Source organism: Lipomyces chichibuensis (assembly GCF_038497645.1).
Source record: "Lipomyces chichibuensis strain CBS 12929 unplaced genomic scaffold V1513scaffold_8, whole genome shotgun sequence".
In the NCBI taxonomy this organism is placed as follows: domain Eukaryota; kingdom Fungi; phylum Ascomycota; class Lipomycetes; order Lipomycetales; family Lipomycetaceae; genus Lipomyces; species Lipomyces chichibuensis.
This window is the reverse complement of record NW_027117460.1, coordinates 330,867-351,318: the sequence shown is the minus strand read 5'-3', so window position 1 is coordinate 351,318 and position 20,452 is coordinate 330,867. Positions and strand designations below refer to the sequence as shown.

General features: G+C 47.0%; 6 protein-coding genes across 6 annotated transcripts; 1 reads left to right on the top strand and 5 right to left on the bottom strand.

Moving 5' to 3' along the window:
• Positions 1 to 209: 209 nt before the first annotated feature.
• V1513DRAFT_316220 (P-loop containing nucleoside triphosphate hydrolase protein) lies at positions 210 to 4,957 on the bottom strand. The gene is made up of 3 exons (XM_066894669.1): positions 3,538 to 4,957; positions 2,705 to 3,481; positions 210 to 2,649 (listed from the first exon to the last, which is right to left on the bottom strand). The coding sequence occupies exons 1-3, from the start codon at positions 4,726 to 4,728 to the stop codon at positions 553 to 555; spliced, it is 4,065 nt and encodes a 1,354-aa protein (XP_066754730.1). The 5' UTR covers positions 4,729 to 4,957; the 3' UTR covers positions 210 to 552.
• Positions 4,958 to 6,832: 1,875 nt separating this feature from the next.
• On the bottom strand, positions 6,833 to 7,999 carry V1513DRAFT_441363 (40S ribosomal protein eS27). Its single transcript, XM_066897515.1, has 4 exons — positions 7,853 to 7,999; positions 7,673 to 7,690; positions 7,259 to 7,346; positions 6,833 to 7,196 (listed from the first exon to the last, which is right to left on the bottom strand). The coding sequence occupies exons 1-4, from the start codon at positions 7,853 to 7,855 to the stop codon at positions 7,057 to 7,059; spliced, it is 249 nt and encodes an 82-aa protein (XP_066754729.1). The 5' UTR covers positions 7,856 to 7,999; the 3' UTR covers positions 6,833 to 7,056.
• Positions 8,000 to 8,913: 914 nt separating this feature from the next.
• On the bottom strand, positions 8,914 to 10,953 carry V1513DRAFT_424242 (uncharacterized protein; the record flags this gene model as incomplete). The annotated part of the gene is made up of 1 exon (XM_066896074.1): positions 8,914 to 10,953. One exon carries the CDS (start codon positions 10,951 to 10,953, stop codon positions 8,914 to 8,916), a length of 2,040 nt encoding a protein of 679 aa, XP_066754728.1.
• A 3,110-nt stretch (positions 10,954 to 14,063) lies between these two features.
• On the top strand, positions 14,064 to 15,649 carry V1513DRAFT_315750 (uncharacterized protein). Its single transcript, XM_066894668.1, has 3 exons — positions 14,064 to 14,384; positions 14,480 to 14,682; positions 14,738 to 15,649. The coding sequence occupies exons 1-3, from the start codon at positions 14,289 to 14,291 to the stop codon at positions 15,423 to 15,425; spliced, it is 987 nt and encodes a 328-aa protein (XP_066754727.1). The 5' UTR covers positions 14,064 to 14,288; the 3' UTR covers positions 15,426 to 15,649.
• Positions 15,462 to 16,713, bottom strand: V1513DRAFT_397422 (putative Hsp90 binding co-chaperone). The gene is made up of 3 exons (XM_066895409.1): positions 16,308 to 16,713; positions 15,915 to 16,234; positions 15,462 to 15,860 (listed from the first exon to the last, which is right to left on the bottom strand). Exons 1-3 carry the CDS (start codon positions 16,327 to 16,329, stop codon positions 15,618 to 15,620), a joined length of 585 nt encoding a protein of 194 aa, XP_066754726.1. The 5' UTR covers positions 16,330 to 16,713; the 3' UTR covers positions 15,462 to 15,617.
• Positions 16,714 to 20,004, bottom strand: V1513DRAFT_441348 (uncharacterized protein). The gene is made up of 3 exons (XM_066897514.1): positions 19,300 to 20,004; positions 17,819 to 19,240; positions 16,714 to 17,766 (listed from the first exon to the last, which is right to left on the bottom strand). Exons 1-3 carry the CDS (start codon positions 19,861 to 19,863, stop codon positions 16,945 to 16,947), a joined length of 2,808 nt encoding a protein of 935 aa, XP_066754725.1. The 5' UTR covers positions 19,864 to 20,004; the 3' UTR covers positions 16,714 to 16,944.
• Positions 20,005 to 20,452: the final 448 nt, after the last annotated feature.

The window sequence follows — 20,452 nt, the reverse complement described above, 5'->3', positions numbered from 1 at the left end:
CAACTTCAATTAGTGGATATGCACATCGCCGAGACAAACCGAAATTTAAACCGTATCTCGCATATTATTACTCATCGGGAGTCGTTATATGCTGTACCACCTTAGGGCTAGGCATAGGGCTAAAAAGCTGACAATACCCGCTGACCCACTCAATCATCAGCCGCGCGCTACATTTCTTTACTATTTTTACAAAAAGTGCGGGATGGTCCGCCCACCACTTCCGATAATTTTATAGAGATTAAGGTCACTCGAAGTACCGGGAAACAAATGCCGCAGAATTGTGACCAGAGCGGTCCACCCTACAAACTTACAATGATCGACCAAAAAATTATAGTCTCCAATTCAAAAAACTGTACACAAAATGAATGATTATCTATATATAAAAATATAACCTCTATACACACACATAACCCCGATGCATCAAATCCGAATCCAAGATAAATGGAATAAAAGAGTGGAAATCAATCATAGAATTTTAGCACAAAAAACTCCGCAATGTAAAATTTCGTCTAACCAATCCAAAAGAGTATATACCGGAACAATAATTTTTTTTTAATTCTTCTCCAACGCCTGTAACTGCACCAAGTCGAAGTACTTCCCCCGGTTGGCCAATAACTGCTGATGGGTGCCGGTTTCTAAGATCTTGCCGTTCTCGAAGACATAAATCACATCGGCATTTTGAATTGTACTGAGTCTGTGAGCGACTGCAATTGTTGTTCGGCCCTTGGCAGCATCATCGAGAGCGGCCTGTACGATCTTCTCGGACTCACTGTCGAGCGCTGAGGTAGCCTCGTCGAGGAGCAGTACCTTGGGCTGGCGAATAAGTGCTCTCGCGATGGCAATGCGCTGCTTCTGACCTCCAGACAAGAGGGTACCCTTGGTGCCACAAAGCGTATCATAGCCATCAGGAAGAGACATTATGAAGTTGTGAATGTTAGCCTGCTTACAGGCCGTCTCAACCTCCTCATCTGAAACCGGGCGAGGGGAGCCAAGGCTAACATTGTACTTGATACTGCCGGCGTATAGTACAGGCTCTTGCTGCACTAAAGCAATATTGTTTCGATATGCAGAAACATTGAGAGTCGCAATATCCCGTCCATCTAGGAAGACCGTACCACGCTGTGGACGATAAAACGACTCGATCAAACCAATGGTCGTACTCTTACCGCATCCAGAGGATCCAACCAAAGCCACAAACTGGCCCTTCTTGACAGACAGATTTAGGCCCTTGAGAACAGGCACCTCAGGCCGCGTCGGATACCGGAAATGAACGTCTCGGAACTCGATCTCACCGTTAACTTCTTCCTCAGGGATAACATCGCCGTCGGTGCTGTAGGCATCGATCTCAGGAACGGACTCCAACAACGTCTTAATGCTGCGACCGGCATTCAAAGCCTTACCCATCTCTGGAGCAAAAGTAAAGACAGTGGTAGTATTCTCTGAACCGAAAACAACAATGACGAAGATGAGGAAGAACTGGAAGAGAGAATATTCACCGCGTGCGACAAGTATCCCACCATACCAGAAACCAAGGGCCATAATGAAGTACTGCATACCACGCGCAAAGCCATCCAAGAATGCAGACTTGAAATTTGCCACTCGGTTGCCCTTAATTAGCGTCTCCAAGTTGGTGCGATATCGCTCAACAATTTCCTCCTCTCTGGTCAATGACAAGACAGTTCGAATAGCGGAAGTGGCTTCGCACGCGTATGTAGACGACTTCTCATTGCCCTCCTTTGTCTGCTCCACAAACTCGGCCAAGAACTTGAAACGGAAACCTCCAATGATGAGAATAATTGGAATCGTTCCAAACATCACCAAGCCAAGCTTGAAGCCAATGATAATACAGAAGATGAATCCACCAATGAAAATTACCATAGATTCCACTAGTTTGTTTGTGGTTGAACCACCAAGTGCTTCGATGCTCTGCGCGTCACTTGCTAGTCCAGCAGTCAAAGCGCCAACCGAATGTTCATCGGCGTCGAAATAGGAGATATCCTGGCGGAGAAGTTGGCGGAAAGACAAAGTACGGATGCGGCGGACAAGGCGGCTAGAAGAGTAACCAAACATACAGCCACCTGTTGTGCTGGAAATAAAAAGAATGGCACCGTGCATAAACAAGAATCCAGCAATCGGATACAGTGCCCTCTTAAGCTCCTCGTAGTAATATGGCGTGCTATATTCCTGGAGGTACTGGAGAGCGAATCCATAAATAACTCCAATACCAATAAAAGCCACGCCAGTTATGGCGCCAGAGTACAGACCAACGAGCATGGATGTAAGGTCTGCACGTCCTATCTTATACAGGGTCGCCAAGACTTCCAGGATTGACGCAGGCTTCTTTGCCTCAACTTCCTTGTGGAAAATAGCACTTGAAGTCGACTTTGAAGTGCGGACCCGGGTCAAAGTCGAGTACTTGGCAAGGGGAATACCAGCCTTCTCATCCAAGAGAGCCTCGCCTTCGTCAGAGTCCTCAGACTCAGAAGAGTCCTCCTTGAGTGCTTCGATACTCTGAGCCTGCACGAGTCCGTAATAGTCGCCCTTCTTTGCGATGAGCTCTTCATGGGTACCCTGCTCAAGAATCTCGCCGGTGCGCATGACAACGATTAAGTCAGCATCCTTGATAGTGGAAAGACGGTGCGCAATAACCTGCTTAGTGTTAAATCATACGACCACTACTGATCAAACTAGAAGTGCGGCTTACAATAGTAGTTCTATTCTTCGAAGCTCGATCCAATGCTTCCTGGACAATGCCCTCACTTTTTGTATCTAGCGCCGAGGTAGCTTCATCCAAGAGCAAAATTCGAGGATTCGCAACGATTGCTCTTGCAATGGCGATTCTCTGCTTCTGGCCACCAGACATCAAGAAGCCACGTTCGCCAACACTAGTGTCCAATCCGTTGGGAAGCTCCTGAATGAAATCCCAGGCGTTGGCTTGTTTGCAAGCCTCGATAACCAGTTCACGCTTCTCAACTACCGACGCGTTCTCGAACGGAGTACCAATCAAACCGTAGCAAATATTTTCAAAGATGGAGCAAGCGAAAAGACTGGGCTCTTGCGAAACCAGTGCGACCTTCTGACGAAGCCATCGAGTGTTCAAGTCAAGGATGTTGTGTCCGTCAAGTAACACCTCGCCAGCGAGAGGGTTATAGAAGCGCTCAATCAAGCCAACAATAGTACTTTTGCCGGAACCAGATGCGCCTACGAGAGCAACAGTCTTTCCTGCGGGAATCTTGAGACTGAAGTCGCGGAGAACTGTGACGTTGGGACGAGAAGGGTAGATAAAGCGCACATTGCGGAGCTCGATGTCTCCATTGACTTCAGCCAAACGCTCGCCCTCTTCAGAAGACGAATCAATTGCCGATTTACGATCAATTGTAGCAAAGATCTTGGTCGACGCCGCAAGGCCGGTTGAAATGTTGGAGAGATAAGGCGAAATGATAGTAAACGAGAACGCACCCTGGAACAGCGTCATGATAACCTAAATGAGGCGTCAATCGTTTGCACTTGTCACTGAGGCACATCAAGACTACATACCGTCATCATAACGGCAACTGTGACTCTACCCTCAGTTAAAAGTCTGGTTCCCTGCCAATAAGCAAGTGAATCGATGCTGAACGCAAACAGGAAGGTGAGACCTGATTGGAGGCCACCAGCATATCCGGCTCTGATGCTCCATTTCTCGGAAACCTCAAGGAATTTGTCATATGCCTGTGCCATGCGGTCCTGTATGCCAAATGCCTGAACATTACGAACACTTGAGATTGTTTCTTCAGCAAGACTACCGCCGACTGCGTATCCTTCCTGCGAACGTTCGGAGTACTTCGTGATGGCCATCGACCCAAAATATGAGACCAAAATAATCATAATGACACTTCCGATAATAATCGAGGAGAGAAGAGGAGATTGAGTATAGGCGACAATTGTTGCAGCCAAGAAGGTGGTAGAATGTGAGATAACGTACGACACCTTCTCCGACATAGCATCCTGAACAAGAACGGTATCCGACGAAATGCGAGTGGTAATCTCCCCAGATCCGAGCTTGTCAAAGTATCCGATATTCTGTCTCAAGGTCGCGGCAAGATAATGTTCACGAATACGAGAGGACAAAACTTCAGCACGATCTATAAAAATATAGGACTTGACGAAAGTGAGAATCGACACACCGACGCCAATCAGCGCAAGATAGAGAGCGAGTCTGCTGATACTGCTAATGAATAGGCTGTTGTTGAAGGACTCGTAATCGTAACCATATTCGCTTGAGAAATTTCCAGTCGAGTTGTATTGATAGTACGAGGACCCGCTTGTCTCATTGTACATAAGTGTTTTGTTGTATCCATTGAACATCGACATCATTGCACCGGTCGGCAAGTCAGTGAACTCTTGAGTAGCGGCGCCGAAAACGACGGACATGAGAGGTCGCATGAGACCCTCGAGGATGGAAGCTCCGAAGCCAAAGAACAAAATGATCTTATCCTTTTTATCCGCATATCTATATAGTCTGATGAACGACGCAGCGACACTTGGAACATGTATTTGTTTACGCAGGATCTCTGCATCGTTGTCAGAAAGGCCAGCAAACTCGTCTTGGAGGCCTGCGATTGCAGAGTAACCTTTCTTCGACCTTATCGACGAAGTTTCAGATACTGATTCAGCTGTAACCGTCAATGGCTGCTTCTCGTCTGCGTCAGTCTCCGACGAGCTAGAAATTGAGTCCTTCTTCGTCATGCTGAATGCTAGCGGAGTAGCAGAACCGGTAAGCGAAGAGTGAGAGAAGTTAGGAACAGCGGCGGGAAGCGAAAGAGTGACTTATAGCGGCAGATGCAGGAGGTGGAGGTATATCGGATATGTACAACATCAACGTTGGGTCGGTCAATGGCTCAGAGTACATGGAGTCACCAGGAGACACGACCGGCAATTGAGAGCGCCGATAAAGGGCTCTCAAAATCCACTAAAAAACCATGGTCTGTGGGACGAAGGTACGGCAGAAAACCCGCGAAAGTAATAGTACATGAGAATGTCTGACACTGGGCAATGCCCGTCAGACAAGCATCGAGCGCACTGGCCAAGGCCGAAGTTCAAGAGGATTGGAGGACTGACCAAGGTTTGCGCGATAAGAAGACTTTGTCAGAGGCATGATCGGATATGCAGCCACATTATTTAACTATGGGGCCACTCACTCACTGCCTATGAGTAATTATCGAAGCTGCCACAGGCCGTCAGCATGCCAGTGTAATTAATGTGCAGATAACAGATTAGAATGTGGTTTATCCGTTTCGTTGTTCCCAAACTGATTTCGTGGATAAATGACTGATATCCGGGGGCATCAAAAGACCTGAGATTCTAGCTTAGTACCTCGAGCCACGAGTACGGGGACGATTGCGATAGTAAAACTGTGCTGCATTCTACGATTCAGTCAGATAGCGAGGATTTGCTTGTCCATGGGTACTGGAATGAGCCGCACTAAGCCCGGGTCCTGTTGCCCTTTTTGGTGTTGGACGTAGCACTTGCCAGCCTGTCCTACTTACGGTCCCTGGCTCACAAAATGGACTAAATAGGAGAGTCGGTACGCAATATTTCGTGAGTCACTCAGGGGCCTCGTTACAGGTACACCTGTCAATACGAATACGCAGAATGCGGTGCCATTATCCTATCTACTAACCTATCAACTCGCTCAGGATTTATTTGCAAAGTTACCACTTGTTTAAAACGTTGGTCCCCAGATTGTCAACATGGCGCTCGAAACTGCTGCCATTAGCTACTTCACCCTTAATTATATATTGCCATCACCGCATTCAACGAGTTGCGCCATTGAGACATTCGCCAAGCCTAACGTAACGCAGTATAAACTCTGCAGCCACTGCCGCCCCGCCTGCAGATAAACACTCGTACTCGTATTTGGGTACAGCCGGAGGAGTCGGCCCCAATGCGGAAGCAGAGATCTATTTTACCCTAACCTCTACTCAGACTATCGACAGCCAGACTTTAATCTTGCTTGTAAGTTGTAATCAGTTCACTGTCTCAATTCATCTACCAGGGGCATCTCATCTTCAAGGTGAACAAGGAACTCACTTTAGCGTATATAACTCATTACACTTCACATGCGACGCCTTATTGCTCAGTCGTCCTGCTACCTTGTCGGTCCTTGAAGTCTTATATTCCCTGGCCTCAGACTCTTGTGACTTCAAACTCACATCCGATCAGTTTCGCGATGGCATCCAGCTCGATCTTCGTAAAGTCCGGTTACAGGCGACACTGGATTTCGTCATCATGCCAAATTAGCCCCGTTTGCAAGTCAAATGCCATTAAGATTACGTGCTAGTTGTGTTGATAACTACCATAGCCATTTCGAAACAATTGTTCCAAATAATGAGCAAATAAAGGATGCGTCATCTTATTATATTTATCTTTTTCGTTCAGGAGAATTATTTCCCCAGATTTTCACTTTTGTGCCTCTTTCACTCAAAAGATATTTCCATAGTTCTTCTCATGATTAATAGCCAATAAAAATATACTAGCCCAGTCACTAAGGTGCAGTATCCTACGGAGACTTATGATGTGCAAATGATAAGATCGAAGGAAGACCATGTTTTCCCTGCTTTGATCAGGTAACCTGTTGCCGTGGCAGATGATTTATACATGTTCGGTGTTCGCTCCTGAATCAACTTCATCACGGCATATATTACGCAGAACGCAACTGACCGTCGCAGCGCATTGTAAAAGTCAATTCTCAGTAGATTGGTTCTCGTCAAAACCCGACGCGGGCTCTGAATTGGAATTGTCATACGGAGACGTCCACTGTATATGGGCTCAGAATGCTCACGAGGCAGAATTCAAAAAAGGACGCTAACATTTTATTTTAGATAACCCTTAGTATACAACATAAACAAAAATGATGATAGATCTTGTGCAAAACATAAAACATTAATAAATAAATAACTATCCCATCCCTTTTGGTTACTATGTATGTGAGATCATCTCAATTTTCACTTCAATTACCACCCTGGTAGTAGGAATTTTTTCTTTTTTCGTTTCAAAGATTTTTAATTTTCACGTCTATTTCTTTCGGAAAGAGCAGCCCTCGGTGAGACGTGCCTTACCACCGGTAGGCTGGCATAGGACGGTCGAGCATGACCCGCAGATAACGACGGTCTGAGCGTGCGAGAACACGATGGTGATGGCAAAGCATCCAGGGCCTATTGTTGATCGTTAGAATCCCCCTTGTCGCATGTAGCATTTGATAAGAAGTTAAACTTACACTTAACATCCATGAAGAACGAGCGCGGCGAGGCGACCAACTGTTTCAGCTTGTGCTTCTTGAGTTCTGACTGAGGAGTAGGGTTGAGCTAATACAATGTTAGTGTGACCATTTACAATCATATTCGGTGATGTGACGATTTGATTTTGACAAAGATGAGTGCGCGAGTAAGGGGCAGGATGGGATGACTCTCAACCCGACGGATCTTGCTGCAATCACGCCGTATATAATCCGAACAATCTATCAGTCATTCACGACTATCCTCCTCATATACCGTCAGTCGTCGTTTCCATAACTGTCCAATCCCCCTTGAATCACCCTGTCAACTTCCAACCCTTTATCCCGCGCACTACACCCATCAAGAATCATCTCATCCATTTCCCCAGGATTTATAATGTAAACAAGGAGACATACGAGATCCTGAGCCAAAACCTATATAGCAATCATTGTTAGCAAAATCTGTCAGAGACACTGCGGTGATCGTTCACATCGGCGATAGCAGTACAAAACTTTTAAAAACCAATGTGCAAAACTGTTCCGTTCCTCTTCCACAATCATCCTTCCGGATATAGGCAAAAAAAATTAAAGACATACCATCTTGATTAATTAATATACTTTTTGAAAATTAGATATAATTAAAATAAAAAGGGATGGAGTTGATTGCAAGATTAGATGACAGGAAATTGAAACGTGAGCATGAATTCTAGGTGGCGGACGACGCAATTCGATCCGTCCACGGCGCATTGCGAGCACGAAAGAGAGGAATAGGGTTTCGAATTTGTGGTACGCTTTTTTAGTATGGCTCTTTGGGGTATTTGCTATTAGGAGTGCACAGGAATGTAGTCGCATACGTGCCATAACCGTCGATATTAAGATAGTTACGGTAATATCTGTGTCGATGAACATGCATTATGTTGGATGGACTTGCAGAGGTTTGTGACTGCTTTTTAACCACTTGATAAGCATGCCCTAGCCAATCGGCCGTTGAAACCCTAGTACTGGCTCTGAGAACGCACCACCGTGAACGACGTTTCCTTGGGACTAAGAACATTTGTTATGTCTAAAGCTATCAACGCACACTCTGTACGATGGCTTTGTTCAGACGAGTTCGAGATAATGATGATGGATAGGTGTCGATGATAGATAATACTCATATATACACATTTAACATACAGACTTATTAACCAGATCGTTAATAGTTCCTAATTCCTATAGCCAAATATAAAAGTATTTAGATCCACCCATTGGTAAACAACCTATTCTCGTAATCAAATCAAGAACATACAAAATACACGAGATAAAATAATATAGTAACAATTAAATATGAAAATATTAACATATAATGATAGCAATATTTGACAAGAAATCAAAATAGACAAAAATCACGATCAAAACATTTAACTTTTGTCCTCACTGGGTACTCCGATAACACACTCAAAACAAGAACACACGAAGATACAAAATACATCGCAAATAGCAATTGACCCTTCCCATCCCTTGAATAACAATTACAATATATATAAAAATATAGCCTAATAATATAACGGAAGAAAATATCAACAGAACAACCTATTAAATAAAAATACACATTTGAAAAATGTTGACTCCAATCCGCCGTCACCGACACCGTCGTGTCGTTTCTTTTAGCGCACTGCTCATCGCGCACTACCGTTGCCGCAATCACCCGGAGCAGTAATCGGCGGCAACGTGATACTGCTTACTGACGGAAGCGAAATTCTATTGATACCATTCACACTGTTGATGTTGTATCCGCCGTTGCTGTTGCCGTTGCTCGGCGACAGCTGAAGCGGAGGGATCAAATGCTGGGTGTGCGATTGATGGTGTGATACTTGGGGCGACAGGATTTGCTGCAATGGAGTTCCAGATCGCGACGCGGACTGCGGGGGCTGAGGCGGGGTTGCAGAACTGCCCGCGGTCTCAGTCGACCCACCAACTAGATCCGAGACACGCATCTTCTTGCGCATGTGCTGCGACTCCGAATCCTCAGGATTACTCTCCAGCGCAGGTGATGCCGGAGTCTGCGGTAACGGTAACTTGGGAAGCTGATGATGCAAGTGAGGATGAAGTAGCTGCTGCTGCATAAGCTGGTGCTCTCTGAACTTCATTTCACGCTCAGCTGCAAAATGCTCCTTCTCCATCTCCAGTTCTTCGACTCGTGATTGCAATTCCAAGTTCTTTTGGCCGGATTCCTCCAATTTCCTTTGCAACTGAGTCTCGAGTTCTCGTCTCGTGAGCTCAGATTTCCGCGCAGACGCCTCGTTTGACTCGAGTTCAGAGATACGCGACCTAAACAAGTCATTGACAAGTTCGAGCTCTGACACACGAGTGCGAAGAGACTGATTTGCAGTCACAAGCGACTCCATCGTGGTATGCGTAGTCGACCCGCTAAGGGCCGCGTTCGACTGCGTGATAGACGGAGCTGCAGTTGCAGAAGTCAGAGAGGAATTAACCGATTGCGAGGCCGACATAGGCTTCATAATTGGAGCCAATGTCGCAGGCGGAGAGTGTCCACGAGCCTGAGCAAGGGCGATCGCCGACTTCGCGGGGACAAGCGGTGATATCTCGTGCTCGTGCTGTCCTGCCAGTGAGAGATGAGGCGGCGTGTTACTTCTCCTTACCAATGGTGGCAATGAGGCCGACGGCGGAGTCGCAGGATCACCAAGTGGAGTCGAAGAATGTGCAGTATGAGGCGTGGATGCATGTGGTAACGGAAGCAAAACGGGGGACGGAATAGCCTGCTGCGCACCCTGGGCTTGTGACGACAAATAAGGCGGCTTCTGCATCGGAGGCATTGCGGGCGATCTTGAATCGTAGAATTGCTGAGCTGGAGGCAGACGTTGCTGCTGGCCGAGCTGAGGAACGACAGGTGGTGAGTTTTCGGGTGGAGTCAACATATCAGATGGACCGAGAGCATGCGGCAACGGAAGCAGCGGTGACACAGGACCAGCGGTCGTAGCTAACAGGTGATGGCCCTGTGCGTTTATGAGAGGCGAACCCCGGACTGGCTGCATGCTGGGCGACGATTCTTCTTTGATGGCTGCGGACAATGATGGAAGATGTCCAGGCTGTTGCATCATGCGAGAATCATGCATTTGCTGTTGTAGCTGCTGTTGTTCATGGAGAGCCTGAGCAAGGTGCATGAGTCCGCCGGCATCTGCCTCGGATGCAGGCTGTGGTGGTCGCGAACTCGGACTGACATTCGAGTTGTTTACGTGTATCTCATGTTTCTTGCGAGATCCAGTGCCATTCGCAGATGAGGCCGATCCAGCGTGAGCATTGGGTGTAGCTCCAGATCCGTTCGTCTGACCGTGACTTTGTCCATGGCCGTGACCATGACCATGACCGTGGCTGCCAGCGTGATGCGGGTTCTTGATTCTGTTTCGGGACTTAATCACGTCTGTCTTGAGAGAGATCGGGCGCGGCCGTCCATGTAGCTTAAGGAAGAGACCGCAAGCGTTGCAGAGGACCTGGCCCGATTCGTCACGACGCCAGAGGGGAGTGGTTGATGTAGCGCAATTCTGACAAACAGGCGGAGCGGCAGTAGGAGCAACAGGGGAAGCCGCAGGCGCAGAGGTCGTCGAGGACGAGTGGTGTAAGGATGAGGATGACGAGGCTTGATCATGCACGCCCCCACCGTGCGGGCGGGAAGCACGGGGATCAGGTGCGAGCGTCATGCTGGCCAAAAGGCACTTGTGACGCAGGCAGCAAGATAGGCAGCAGTAATGGCGTCCGAAGGAGGCAGGACAGGTACAATGGAGTGGGAATATTGGAGGATGAGGAGGAAGTTGGTGGTGGAAGGATGAGCAAAAAAAGGATGCAAAAAGATGAAAAGCTCTAAACGCACTAGGAGCCGGTGCGGTTACGCGAGAAGTGCAGCTTATCTGTTGCGGTTGGGACGCAAGTATTACGGTGACGAGCCGCATGTGCTTTGGGGACCCATCAGGTGACGTACAGCCACGTGCTGCCACTTGGCGGTCGCGGCACCTGCCACTAGCAGTACCGTGATCTAGAATTAGTGGTGGGATCTGATAGCTGGTTATCAGCACCGCCGCATAGCCATCTGGCCCCAAGAACAGTTTCTACTGCCCGCGCCGCGCTTGCAACATTGTGTGTCCAGGAAGTGAAGCGCAAATATTAGGCGAATAGGGGAATATTATCAGTAGGCCATTAGAGCTGCTGCCTCGAAAATGGGACTGGCGGGGTGCAGTTTCGGCTACAGTGAAGGACGATCTATCGATCAAGCGAGCCAGTGCGAGATTGGAGCCCGCAAATGCAAAAGCAAGTCCGGGTCGCGATCTAGACGCACAACAATACTGCATAGTCGCTCGACAGCTGCTACACTCCAGCACTGCAAAAAGCACTGAAGTTCCCTTTTGGCCGACAAACAAGATGTCGAAAAGTAGGGGCACTAGGGCGGGACAAGCCAAGCCACCAGAGCGACACCGACGTAATCGGGCAGCATGGGGCGCTGCAGATTAGTTCGCTAGCTATGCATTTACCCGCTAGTGCGGAGACCGATGGCGAATGCAACGCGACACTTATGCCGCCAACAACGGTGAAAATTTGCGGAGACGATCGTCTTTGTCAACGTCTCCCTGCGCACCGCCACACTAACGCCGCGTGAGTGATAAGTGATAAGGTGATAGAGGCTGCCGTGGCTGTGCAGTGTTACTAGTACGGCATCAAAGACGCTTTGACGTTCCTCGGCGTTCTGCGAGCAAGCAAAAGTAGCTGGCGGCATATAGAAGTGGAAAACCGCTTCTGCGTCCTCTGAGCGCGTCTCGCGTTCGGCTCGCGTTCGGCTCGCGTTCGGCTCGCGTCGCGTCCTGTGACCGATGATTCAAGACTAACGAGGCAATTGGAGGCAGCTATTACCCGAGCCAGAGTCCGTAGACGATGTCGATTGTCGATTACTACTATCACGCGCAGCGTGCGATAGGCTGTAGAGATGCGACACTCAGACGCGTTTCCGGGGTCAACCGTTGGCAACGTGTTCGTTGCTGACGCGTCAGTTTTTGTCCACCCGCCCGCCCGCCTCTGCCCCGAACGCGTTCAAAATTCCAATGCAATAAGTTAATCTTTATTCGCGCAGCTCTCAGCTGATGATAATATACTGTTAATTCCGATGTGATATATTATATCATTTATATGGCGTGTCTCATACACTATATTGACTTAACACTCCTCATACCCCGTCCTGAATTAGTACTGAACTACTGACGAGCATCGCTTCATGAAGCTCTTGCTGCCCGCTTGACGATAGCGCAACAAAGTAGAGCAAACTGACACTACATATAAGGTACCCGCATAATTGCAAAGGCACATGAACAGAGCTGTGGCAATTGCACTTTGGATTAGTACGTATACTGAGTATTACTGCATTCAATATAAATAGCTCCGGCAATTATGTCGTACATCTAATGGTAGGTAGAAGGTCATTCGGTCATAGGTCATATCTAACACCTGGCAAATCAGCGCCAACTGATTCAACCTTGGAGTCTTTATTTGCCTGTCGAGCTCATACTCACCACTCCGCATCACGTTGACACGTTCTGTCAAAATTTTTTTTTTAATTTCTCATAAGTTACGCTTAATGCAGTACTCCTCAGTTCTTACTCGTAGTGGGTGGCAGATTGCAAACGTTTTCGTAAATTAGCGTTGGCACTCAAACAAATGCGATTCGAGCCCAACTGACAGCTCAGCAAAGACATGATCTCACAGCTTTTGTCCGGTAACGTCGCTGATGACCTACCAGGCCGAAACCCGATTTTACCTATTTCGACTTGATAAGCATAGTACTACTTTGGATTCGATATATCTGATTACGAAACTATTCTTCTGAATGGTATTTTACTTTCTGCAACCCACACCGCACTCATTTTCCATTCATCCGGTACATTTTAGATTAAATAAACTGTAGCCCACCGGTTTCTTTATTACTTTCTTGCATATGTACTACCAATGCCATTTGTCGTAACAATCGTGCACATTGCGTCATGCAACAATTGCAATTATAATACAAAATATTCATATCGTCCCAGATATTCCCCCCCTTGATTCATCTTCATAATTAATTCGCATCTAAAACCTCGATTAGCCACTTCGTTCACATATAGCGGATAGTGACTGCATCGCATACCTATGCTCCATTCTATTTATATAGAATTAACCCAAGTTGATTTATAGAGAACTCCTTCACCCGCTCGTAGTTGCAAGGTAAATCATTTGTTTGGCATTTGATTCAGCTGAACACCACACCTCCTCCGCATTCTATCTAGTGCGTTCAATTTCCCTTTGGCTTGGTGTTGTTGCTGATAAAATGATACACAACAATAAGTCCCAGCATTACAATACCCAGTCCAGTTGCCAGACTCTCAAGTTGCTTGTCATTCATCATCTTGTTCTGATCTTCTTTTTCCTCAAAATTGGCTCCGCAAATTCAAACGACCGCTTTTTCCGATCGGTGCTATCGTCAATATATGGTATACTGCCACCGGCGCTGAATTGTCAACTGCTCTCAGAAAGCTCTCTCCAAGTACAGCGAAGGGTTGGGACATAAACTAATGATACAAGTGTCCAATTTAGCCAACTACCACTACTCCGAACTCTCTTCCATGAGCTAGAGGTAGACATATTTAACATTTGGCGATTTTTTTTCTGTAGCAAATCTATTCCACTTATGTAACGTGTCTCGAATTCGGTAGGTCGTAACAATCATCAACACCGTGTTCGGTACGACGAACTTTTTCAACTTCGGGCCACGAAAAAAATAAAACCAGATACATTTTGAAAAAGGGCAAGGAGGGGGAGGATTTCTATTTTTTTTTATTATTATTTGAATTTTTAAAAGGTCGGAATCGAATCGAATCAACAATCGTTTTTTTTGCCCCGCCTTCTACTGCTCACTTTTATCATCATATATACATATATATATATCTATCCAATCAACACCGCTTTTCCTAGCCAAAAAAAAGGTACCGCGAATCTCTAAATAGAACGACCCAGCGTCATGCCGCCAAAAGCCGCTAAAGCCAACAAACCGGATCGCTCACAAATCGCAAAGAAACAGCAAGCCGTCGCCGACAAGACGTTCGGTCTCAAAAACGTAAGTTTTTCGTGGCCACCCGCAATCTCCGCAGTCTTCTTCCAACCCTCCAAGAAATACTTAATATCGGAACAACGACTAACTCGCGATAATAGAAAAACAAATCGGCCAAGGTCCAGAAATATGTGCAGCAGGTAGAATCTCAAGGTGTATCCGGTCTTCAAAAGAAAAAGGAAGCCGATGCAGCTCAGCGCGCGGCGGAGAGAAAGGCGGCTGAGAAGGCGAAGGCGGAAGCGGCTGAGCTGTTCAAACCTGTTATGCAGACACAGAAGGTCCCGTTCGGTGTTGATCCTAAGACGTATGTAATTCGTCCAAATTTTGCTCAAGGAGCTGGCATGCTGATGACATTCCAGAGTGCTGTGCATCTATTTCAAACAAGGGACTTGCACGAAGGGCTCGAAGTGCAAGTTCAGCCACGACCTCGACATCGAGCGCAAGACGCAAAAGAAGGATCTCTACACGGACGCCCGCGAGTCTGAAAAGGCAGATGGCATGGAGACCTGGGACGACGAGACGCTTCGATCTGTTGTCCTGTCCAAACATGGAAACCCCAAAGTCACGACAAACATCGTCTGCAAGTATTTCATCGAGGCCGTCGAGACGAAGAAGTACGGTTGGTTCTGGGTGTGCCCGAACGGCGGTGACTCGTGCCAGTACAAGCACTCCCTCCCGCCTGGATTCACGCTCAAGACGAATGAGCAGAAACAGGCTGAGCGGGCGGCGACAGCCAATAAGCCCACGCTTACGCTGGAAGAGTTCTTGGAGACCGAGCGACACAAGCTTGGTAGCAACCTGACTCCCGTCACGCTAGAGACATTTACAAAGTGGAAACAAGATCGCTTGAGTAAGAAGGCTGCAGAGGAGGAACTACAGAAGAAGAAGGACGAAGTCGCTTACAGTGGTAAGTGGCTCTTTGACCACGGCAAGTTCGACCGGGAGGCCGATGGTGATGAAGGCGACGCGTGGAATATGGACGACCTACGGCGGCGAGCCGAAAGCATTGATGGGGATCGCAGTGATGATGACGATGTGGGAGAGTAAATTTTCTGCTATTTTGGAATAGTTAAATATAAAAAACCCTGCATTTGAAAATATAAATGGATACGTTCTCGCGAATTAATGTAAGACTAGGTGAACATCGACTATAATTTTATACATATATGCGAATAAACACTGGCATAGTCTTTATAAGCCCACACTCAAGCAATACACATTTCAGATACTACAGTACTCTTATTCCTTGGTTTCTGCCTCCTCCTTCTGATCATCCACTAACTCGGGCAACTCCTCGTCCTCATCATCGTCCGAGTCCTCGTTTAATCCGAACGACGAAGGCCCAGTCGGAGGCATACCCGCACCTCCTAATCCACCCATTGCGCTTCCAAGCTCGTTCTGCAGCGACGAGAAGTCCATGCCGCCGCCGTATCCTGCAAAATCATCGCCATGAGCGGTTTCCTGCTCGTCCTCATCAACCCACTACAAAACCTGTTAACCACATTCACAACTCCACAATGCCGCTATACATCTTACCTTGTCGAAATCGGTCTTAATATAGTGCACCTTCCTCTTATCTTTCACCAATCGCGGCCAGAATTCCTCCTTAGCTTCCTTCTTCCTCAAGATAAAAAACGCATCGCGGCCAGTGATCGTCTTCTTTGAATTCTCAACATCAATTTCGTCGAAAAACTCGAGATCAACAGCGTATTCCTTGCCGCTGGCAGACGTGCCCTTGTACGACAGGCTTGTGGGCGTGATTGTGACGTCCGGGGACGTGACATCGATTGCGTTGATCGTTAGGTAGATCAGGTTCTTGTCGGCCTCAGATTCGGACGAACGTTGGGCCCAGAGGACTGCGTTTTTAGTCAGCATCGATCATCGTCGTCGTCGTTAAATCGCAATAATTGTGATGCTGACGGGACGTACCTTCAGGAATTGTAGGTGCCATTATGAATTATAGAAACGTAGAATATATGTGATCTTAGAGCAAGTCAGCTTCGTTCCACATATACCATCTCAATTCCACAATTCCAACTTGTATGATTTAAATAATCATTATTTCGAGCTGAATCGGTCACATTTATCCAGCCAGATCATTCTCACTTCTCCACCACAATTGCAAAGACGCTGATCCACGCATCATCATCCTCCAATAATCAAAACCAAATATGCCTACCTCTCAATAACTCTTCAATTCACGTCTCAAAATCGCTAGATCGACAATTGTTGAAATCCAGCAAGTAAAATAAAATGTTGTACAACGTGATAAGGGACCAAAAAAAGTGGAAGGACAAGGCTAGTCCTTTAAAACGTCACAGTCCAAATTTTTCTCATATAATGGGCGCCGTAAAACCTAGAGGAGACCTAAACCGAGATCGCTCGGTTGCTTGCCAACACATGTCTCGAATGTTCTAAGTTGTTCTACCAGTTCCAAATTTGTATCGCGTCACCGGGCCCATGACACCCGTGATACATTAGTTATCAAGGGTTATGATGAAAGTGAAATCTAGCCTTAGGTTTCAATTCTGAGCAACTACAAATACACCAACAGCACCGTAGATATCTAAATCCTCCTTACTCGGTGGTCAGCTCGATTCGCAGCATCACTAGCACCTCTTCCCCGTCCTCTTCCTCGTCCAAATCCACCAAAACCACCCCGCCCGCCGCGGCCACCTGTGCCGGTTCTCGCCTCGGCAACAGTAACACTTAACACCCGATCTCCAGCCTTCGTCAAATCCAATTCCAGCGCTTTCTTCGCATCTTCCACGTTCTCAAACGAGACAAATCCGAAGCCTTGGTGTGTATGAAACAACTCGTCTTTGCTTGGCAAATGTAGGCGCTCAAGAGTCCCGTATTTCTCAAACATCTTGCGAATATCGGGTCCCTTCATCGACATAGGAATGTTCCGTATAAATAGTTCGCGACCTTCATATACAGCACCCTGGCGATGATGTTTCTGTGACGGGTCGCTGATTTTAACGATTAGTTTCCGTTCCTTGGTTGTGTGTTCTGCATCTGAAGACGAGATCGGTGGTGCGGGCGATTCGTCAAGTGCCTGCTGAGCGGCATGCGCGTCCTCTGGCCGTTTATATTGTAAGTAGCAAAATCGCCGTTTATTGTTAACCGTAAGTGACGGAAACCTGATATCCACGATTTCCCCAAACGGCGCAAAGATCGTCCGAATATACTCCTCATCTGCAGCAGACGGAAAATTCGTAATCCACAGCGTAGTCTCCACCCCCACGCGGACACTGATAGTGTGCCCATCCAACATCTTTTGATCGCGGGTCTGAGCAGCGAGCACGTCTTCTGCAGTTTCGAATTCTATGGTCGCAGTTGCTAACGTGTCGTTGGTTACAATCTTGAGACTTTTTATCTCACCACACTGTCCCATATTAGTTTTCCATGTCTAACGCAAGCAGTGGAATACAACTTACATCTTTGAAGAAATTGGCCACTTTCTGTTCAGTGACTTCACTCCTTAGACCTTCAACAATGACAGTCCTATGTTCACGATCTCTGGCCGGCGCCATAATTTCTGACGACTCCGTCTTGGCTTTTTTAGGATTTGGTTTCTCTAGCTCGTCATCTTGCTCCTTCCGCTTTGTTGTCTTGCTTTCCCCGTCCGTATCAGAGTTTCCTGCAACAGGCGCTACGAAGCCGGGCTTTCCGTTTGTAGCCTTCTCATCTTTCTTAGAGCGCTCCGGCTGTTGCTGCTCCTGAGCAGCCTCAATAGCCCGCCGTCGCTGCACAGCCCTCATCAGTTTCTTGACTTTGATCTCAGCTTTTTCCATTGAAAACGCAGATCCATAATCACGCTCAAAGTCTAACAAGGCTTCGCATATTCGCTCCGGCGAGTCCAAACTTTTAATCCCGACAGCGGAGTCCAAAACTCCCGCGGGAGCGAGCACATCCCCCCTTCCGAGAGACACACTCTTCTCCCAATCAAACCACCGGAGCCAGAACGCTGCTTCTCGTGCGTGTTTCCTCGATAGGTCCTGCCATTGCTGCCTAGCCTTGGTGATCTCACCTTGCTGCGTCAATATTGTAATGTACATCCTCGGCAAAACATAGGTCTGGTCCTTCCGATTTTTGCTCGGGAACATCTGCTCAAAATCGGTCATGACTGCTTCAACTTGTTGACCGAGCACCAGACTCCTTTCATTCCCATCTAGATCGGTGGCGTATTTCCGACGCAGATAAGACATCCATGCCGCCGCGACCATACTGTACTCATCTGCATTTGCACTCAACAAGCCGGTCGCGAAGGCGCGGTCTTTTGCCTCCTCAATTAATTCAGAAGTTGACTTAAAGCGCTCGCGTGTGCGTATCAAGTGTGCCCATAAGACTCCTGATTTTGGGCACGCTTTGACTGCACGCTCCAAAACTGCATCAATTGTCGTGAAGGGAAAGCTTTGGTCGAGGAGATATAGCACGTAGTTATCCCAGATGGCTGGGACTGTCGCGGAACACTTGATTGCGCGCTCATATAGCACTCTCGGAATCTCTGGATGGAATTGCTTCTTTGGACGGTTGACAGCAACGTCGATATATTGAGCCCAAACATTAACGTCGGTCGGAGCTGTCGCAAGGTAATCTTCGTACGGCTGAAATTCTGTGAGTAGTTTTCTCGTCTCAGAGACTATCTTGTTTGCTGCAATAAGTTCCTTTTCATATATTTGGTTCTCATGTTGTGTGATGAAAGACGAGTAGTCTGCGAAAGTTTGGTCAATTGTCGCGTGTGGAATTTTGAATCGGGCAAGGTAGTACCGTTTCAAGAGCGCGACATTATCGGGAGTTGGGTTAGCTTGCAGATCTCGTAATTTCAAGTCTCGGTATATATTCCATATCTCATGACTCTAATAGCAATATTAGAATACCTCCTGCCAGAGGATCACATTCAATTAGTTCAACTCACGTCATGTATCGAATACCCGGTCACGTTGACGGCGTCAACCAAAACACTTTCTAACGTACTCTTCTCAAACATACGCAGCTCTGGGGGCTTCCCTTCCTTCTTCTCCCTTTCGTGCTCATTCATTATGAATTCCATGTATCGCTTCCATAAAGGCACCGATAATAAGTCAATAACACTTCGCGCATGCAGTTCCAGCATCTTGATAGTATCTTCATCATCGTATACCCCTCCACCCATTTTTGCCTTTTCCTCGCGTGCTCTTGTCTCGTCGTCAATCCAATCTTGCCAAAACTGTTCGTCCATAAGGAAGAGCCCAGCCATTCGGTGTCGCGCGTCGCGTAACTCGTCGTCAAGAGCTCCCGGACCAGCCTTCTTAAGTAGCTCAAGCAATTCGAGATGATTGCCAAATTTGTATGGTGCAGTCACAACAGCTTCAATGAGCGTGCCTAACCTCTCAGCATCATCTTCTGTGAAGAGTGTGTCATCGTCGACTAAATCTTGTTTGTTTGAGTCTAGTATTGGTGACCCTTGCGGCTGTTGCTCTTCGGGCACATCATCTGACATCTTGGGCGACTGATCCAGGCTTCTGCTTCTCAAAATATAGATCCCAGTCTCCTCTATAAGAATTCTGCGTCAGGTACTTTTAATCTAAAACTTTTAGGAGCTTGCGGTGTGCTAGACTCAGATCGATGTGCAGACGCGATGAGAAGGCATTAGTAGACCTAACCTAACCGCCAGATCAAGCTTGTCGATCACGATCTTGAGTCCATAGTGCTTTGAATCAGCCCAGCCATGAGGTCAAGACACGAGTCTCAAGAACACAGATTCCTGACTGTCCTATTATTACCAAGAGCGGTTTTACAGAATTATTTATTTATGATCACTATTCAAAATCGAATTAGAACTAACATACGTGCAAAACCTTGTCCAACGCCAATTCTCGTGAACAGTAAAATACCAGTTGGGGGTGATAGCGATTAAGAACGTCCATATGTCGTTGATGTGTGCTTACTAGCAGATTATGCGGATACAACCTTAGATATAAGCTACGGAATTCCAGTGCGCAGACCTTAGTAGCCACTTGAACAAACATTTCCAATCAACCAGGTTTTTCTCAATGAACTTCTTTTCTTTATCTTATTTCTCCAACTTC

Excerpts from the sequence above, each read along its gene's own strand:
- V1513DRAFT_441363 (XM_066897515.1), bottom strand. Across the intron at positions 7,197-7,258 it reads GTTCTTCATGGATGTTAAGT|GCCCTGGATGCTTTGCCATC; the intron begins GTAAGTTTAACT and ends GATCAACAATAG.
- V1513DRAFT_397422 (XM_066895409.1), bottom strand. The coding sequence starts at position 16,329 with ATGGCACCTACAATTCCTGAAG. Across the intron at positions 16,235-16,307 it reads GGCACCTACAATTCCTGAAG|TCCTCTGGGCCCAACGTTCG; the intron begins GTACGTCCCGTC and ends CTAAAAACGCAG. Across the intron at positions 15,861-15,914 it reads TTAAGACCGATTTCGACAAG|TGGGTTGATGAGGACGAGCA; the intron begins GTAAGATGTATA and ends CAGGTTTTGTAG.
- V1513DRAFT_316220 (XM_066894669.1), bottom strand. The coding sequence starts at position 4,728 with ATGACGAAGAAGGACTCAATTTCTAGCTCGTCGGAGACTGACGCAGAC. Across the intron at positions 3,482-3,537 it reads CAGTTGCCGTTATGATGACG|GTTATCATGACGCTGTTCCA; the intron begins GTATGTAGTCTT and ends CGCCTCATTTAG. Across the intron at positions 2,650-2,704 it reads CGAAGAATAGAACTACTATT|GTTATTGCGCACCGTCTTTC; the intron begins GTAAGCCGCACT and ends AACACTAAGCAG.
- V1513DRAFT_315750 (XM_066894668.1), top strand. The coding sequence starts at position 14,289 with ATGCCGCCAAAAGCCGCTAAAGCCAACAAACCGGATCGCTCACAAATC. Across the intron at positions 14,385-14,479 it reads AGACGTTCGGTCTCAAAAAC|AAAAACAAATCGGCCAAGGT; the intron begins GTAAGTTTTTCG and ends TCGCGATAATAG. Across the intron at positions 14,683-14,737 it reads TTCGGTGTTGATCCTAAGAC|AGTGCTGTGCATCTATTTCA; the intron begins GTATGTAATTCG and ends ATGACATTCCAG.
- V1513DRAFT_441348 (XM_066897514.1), bottom strand. The coding sequence starts at position 19,863 with ATGTCAGATGATGTGCCCGAAGAGCAACAGCCGCAAGGGTCACCAATA. Across the intron at positions 19,241-19,299 it reads CCGGGTATTCGATACATGAC|AGTCATGAGATATGGAATAT; the intron begins GTGAGTTGAACT and ends TATTGCTATTAG. Across the intron at positions 17,767-17,818 it reads TGGCCAATTTCTTCAAAGAT|TGTGGTGAGATAAAAAGTCT; the intron begins GTAAGTTGTATT and ends AATATGGGACAG.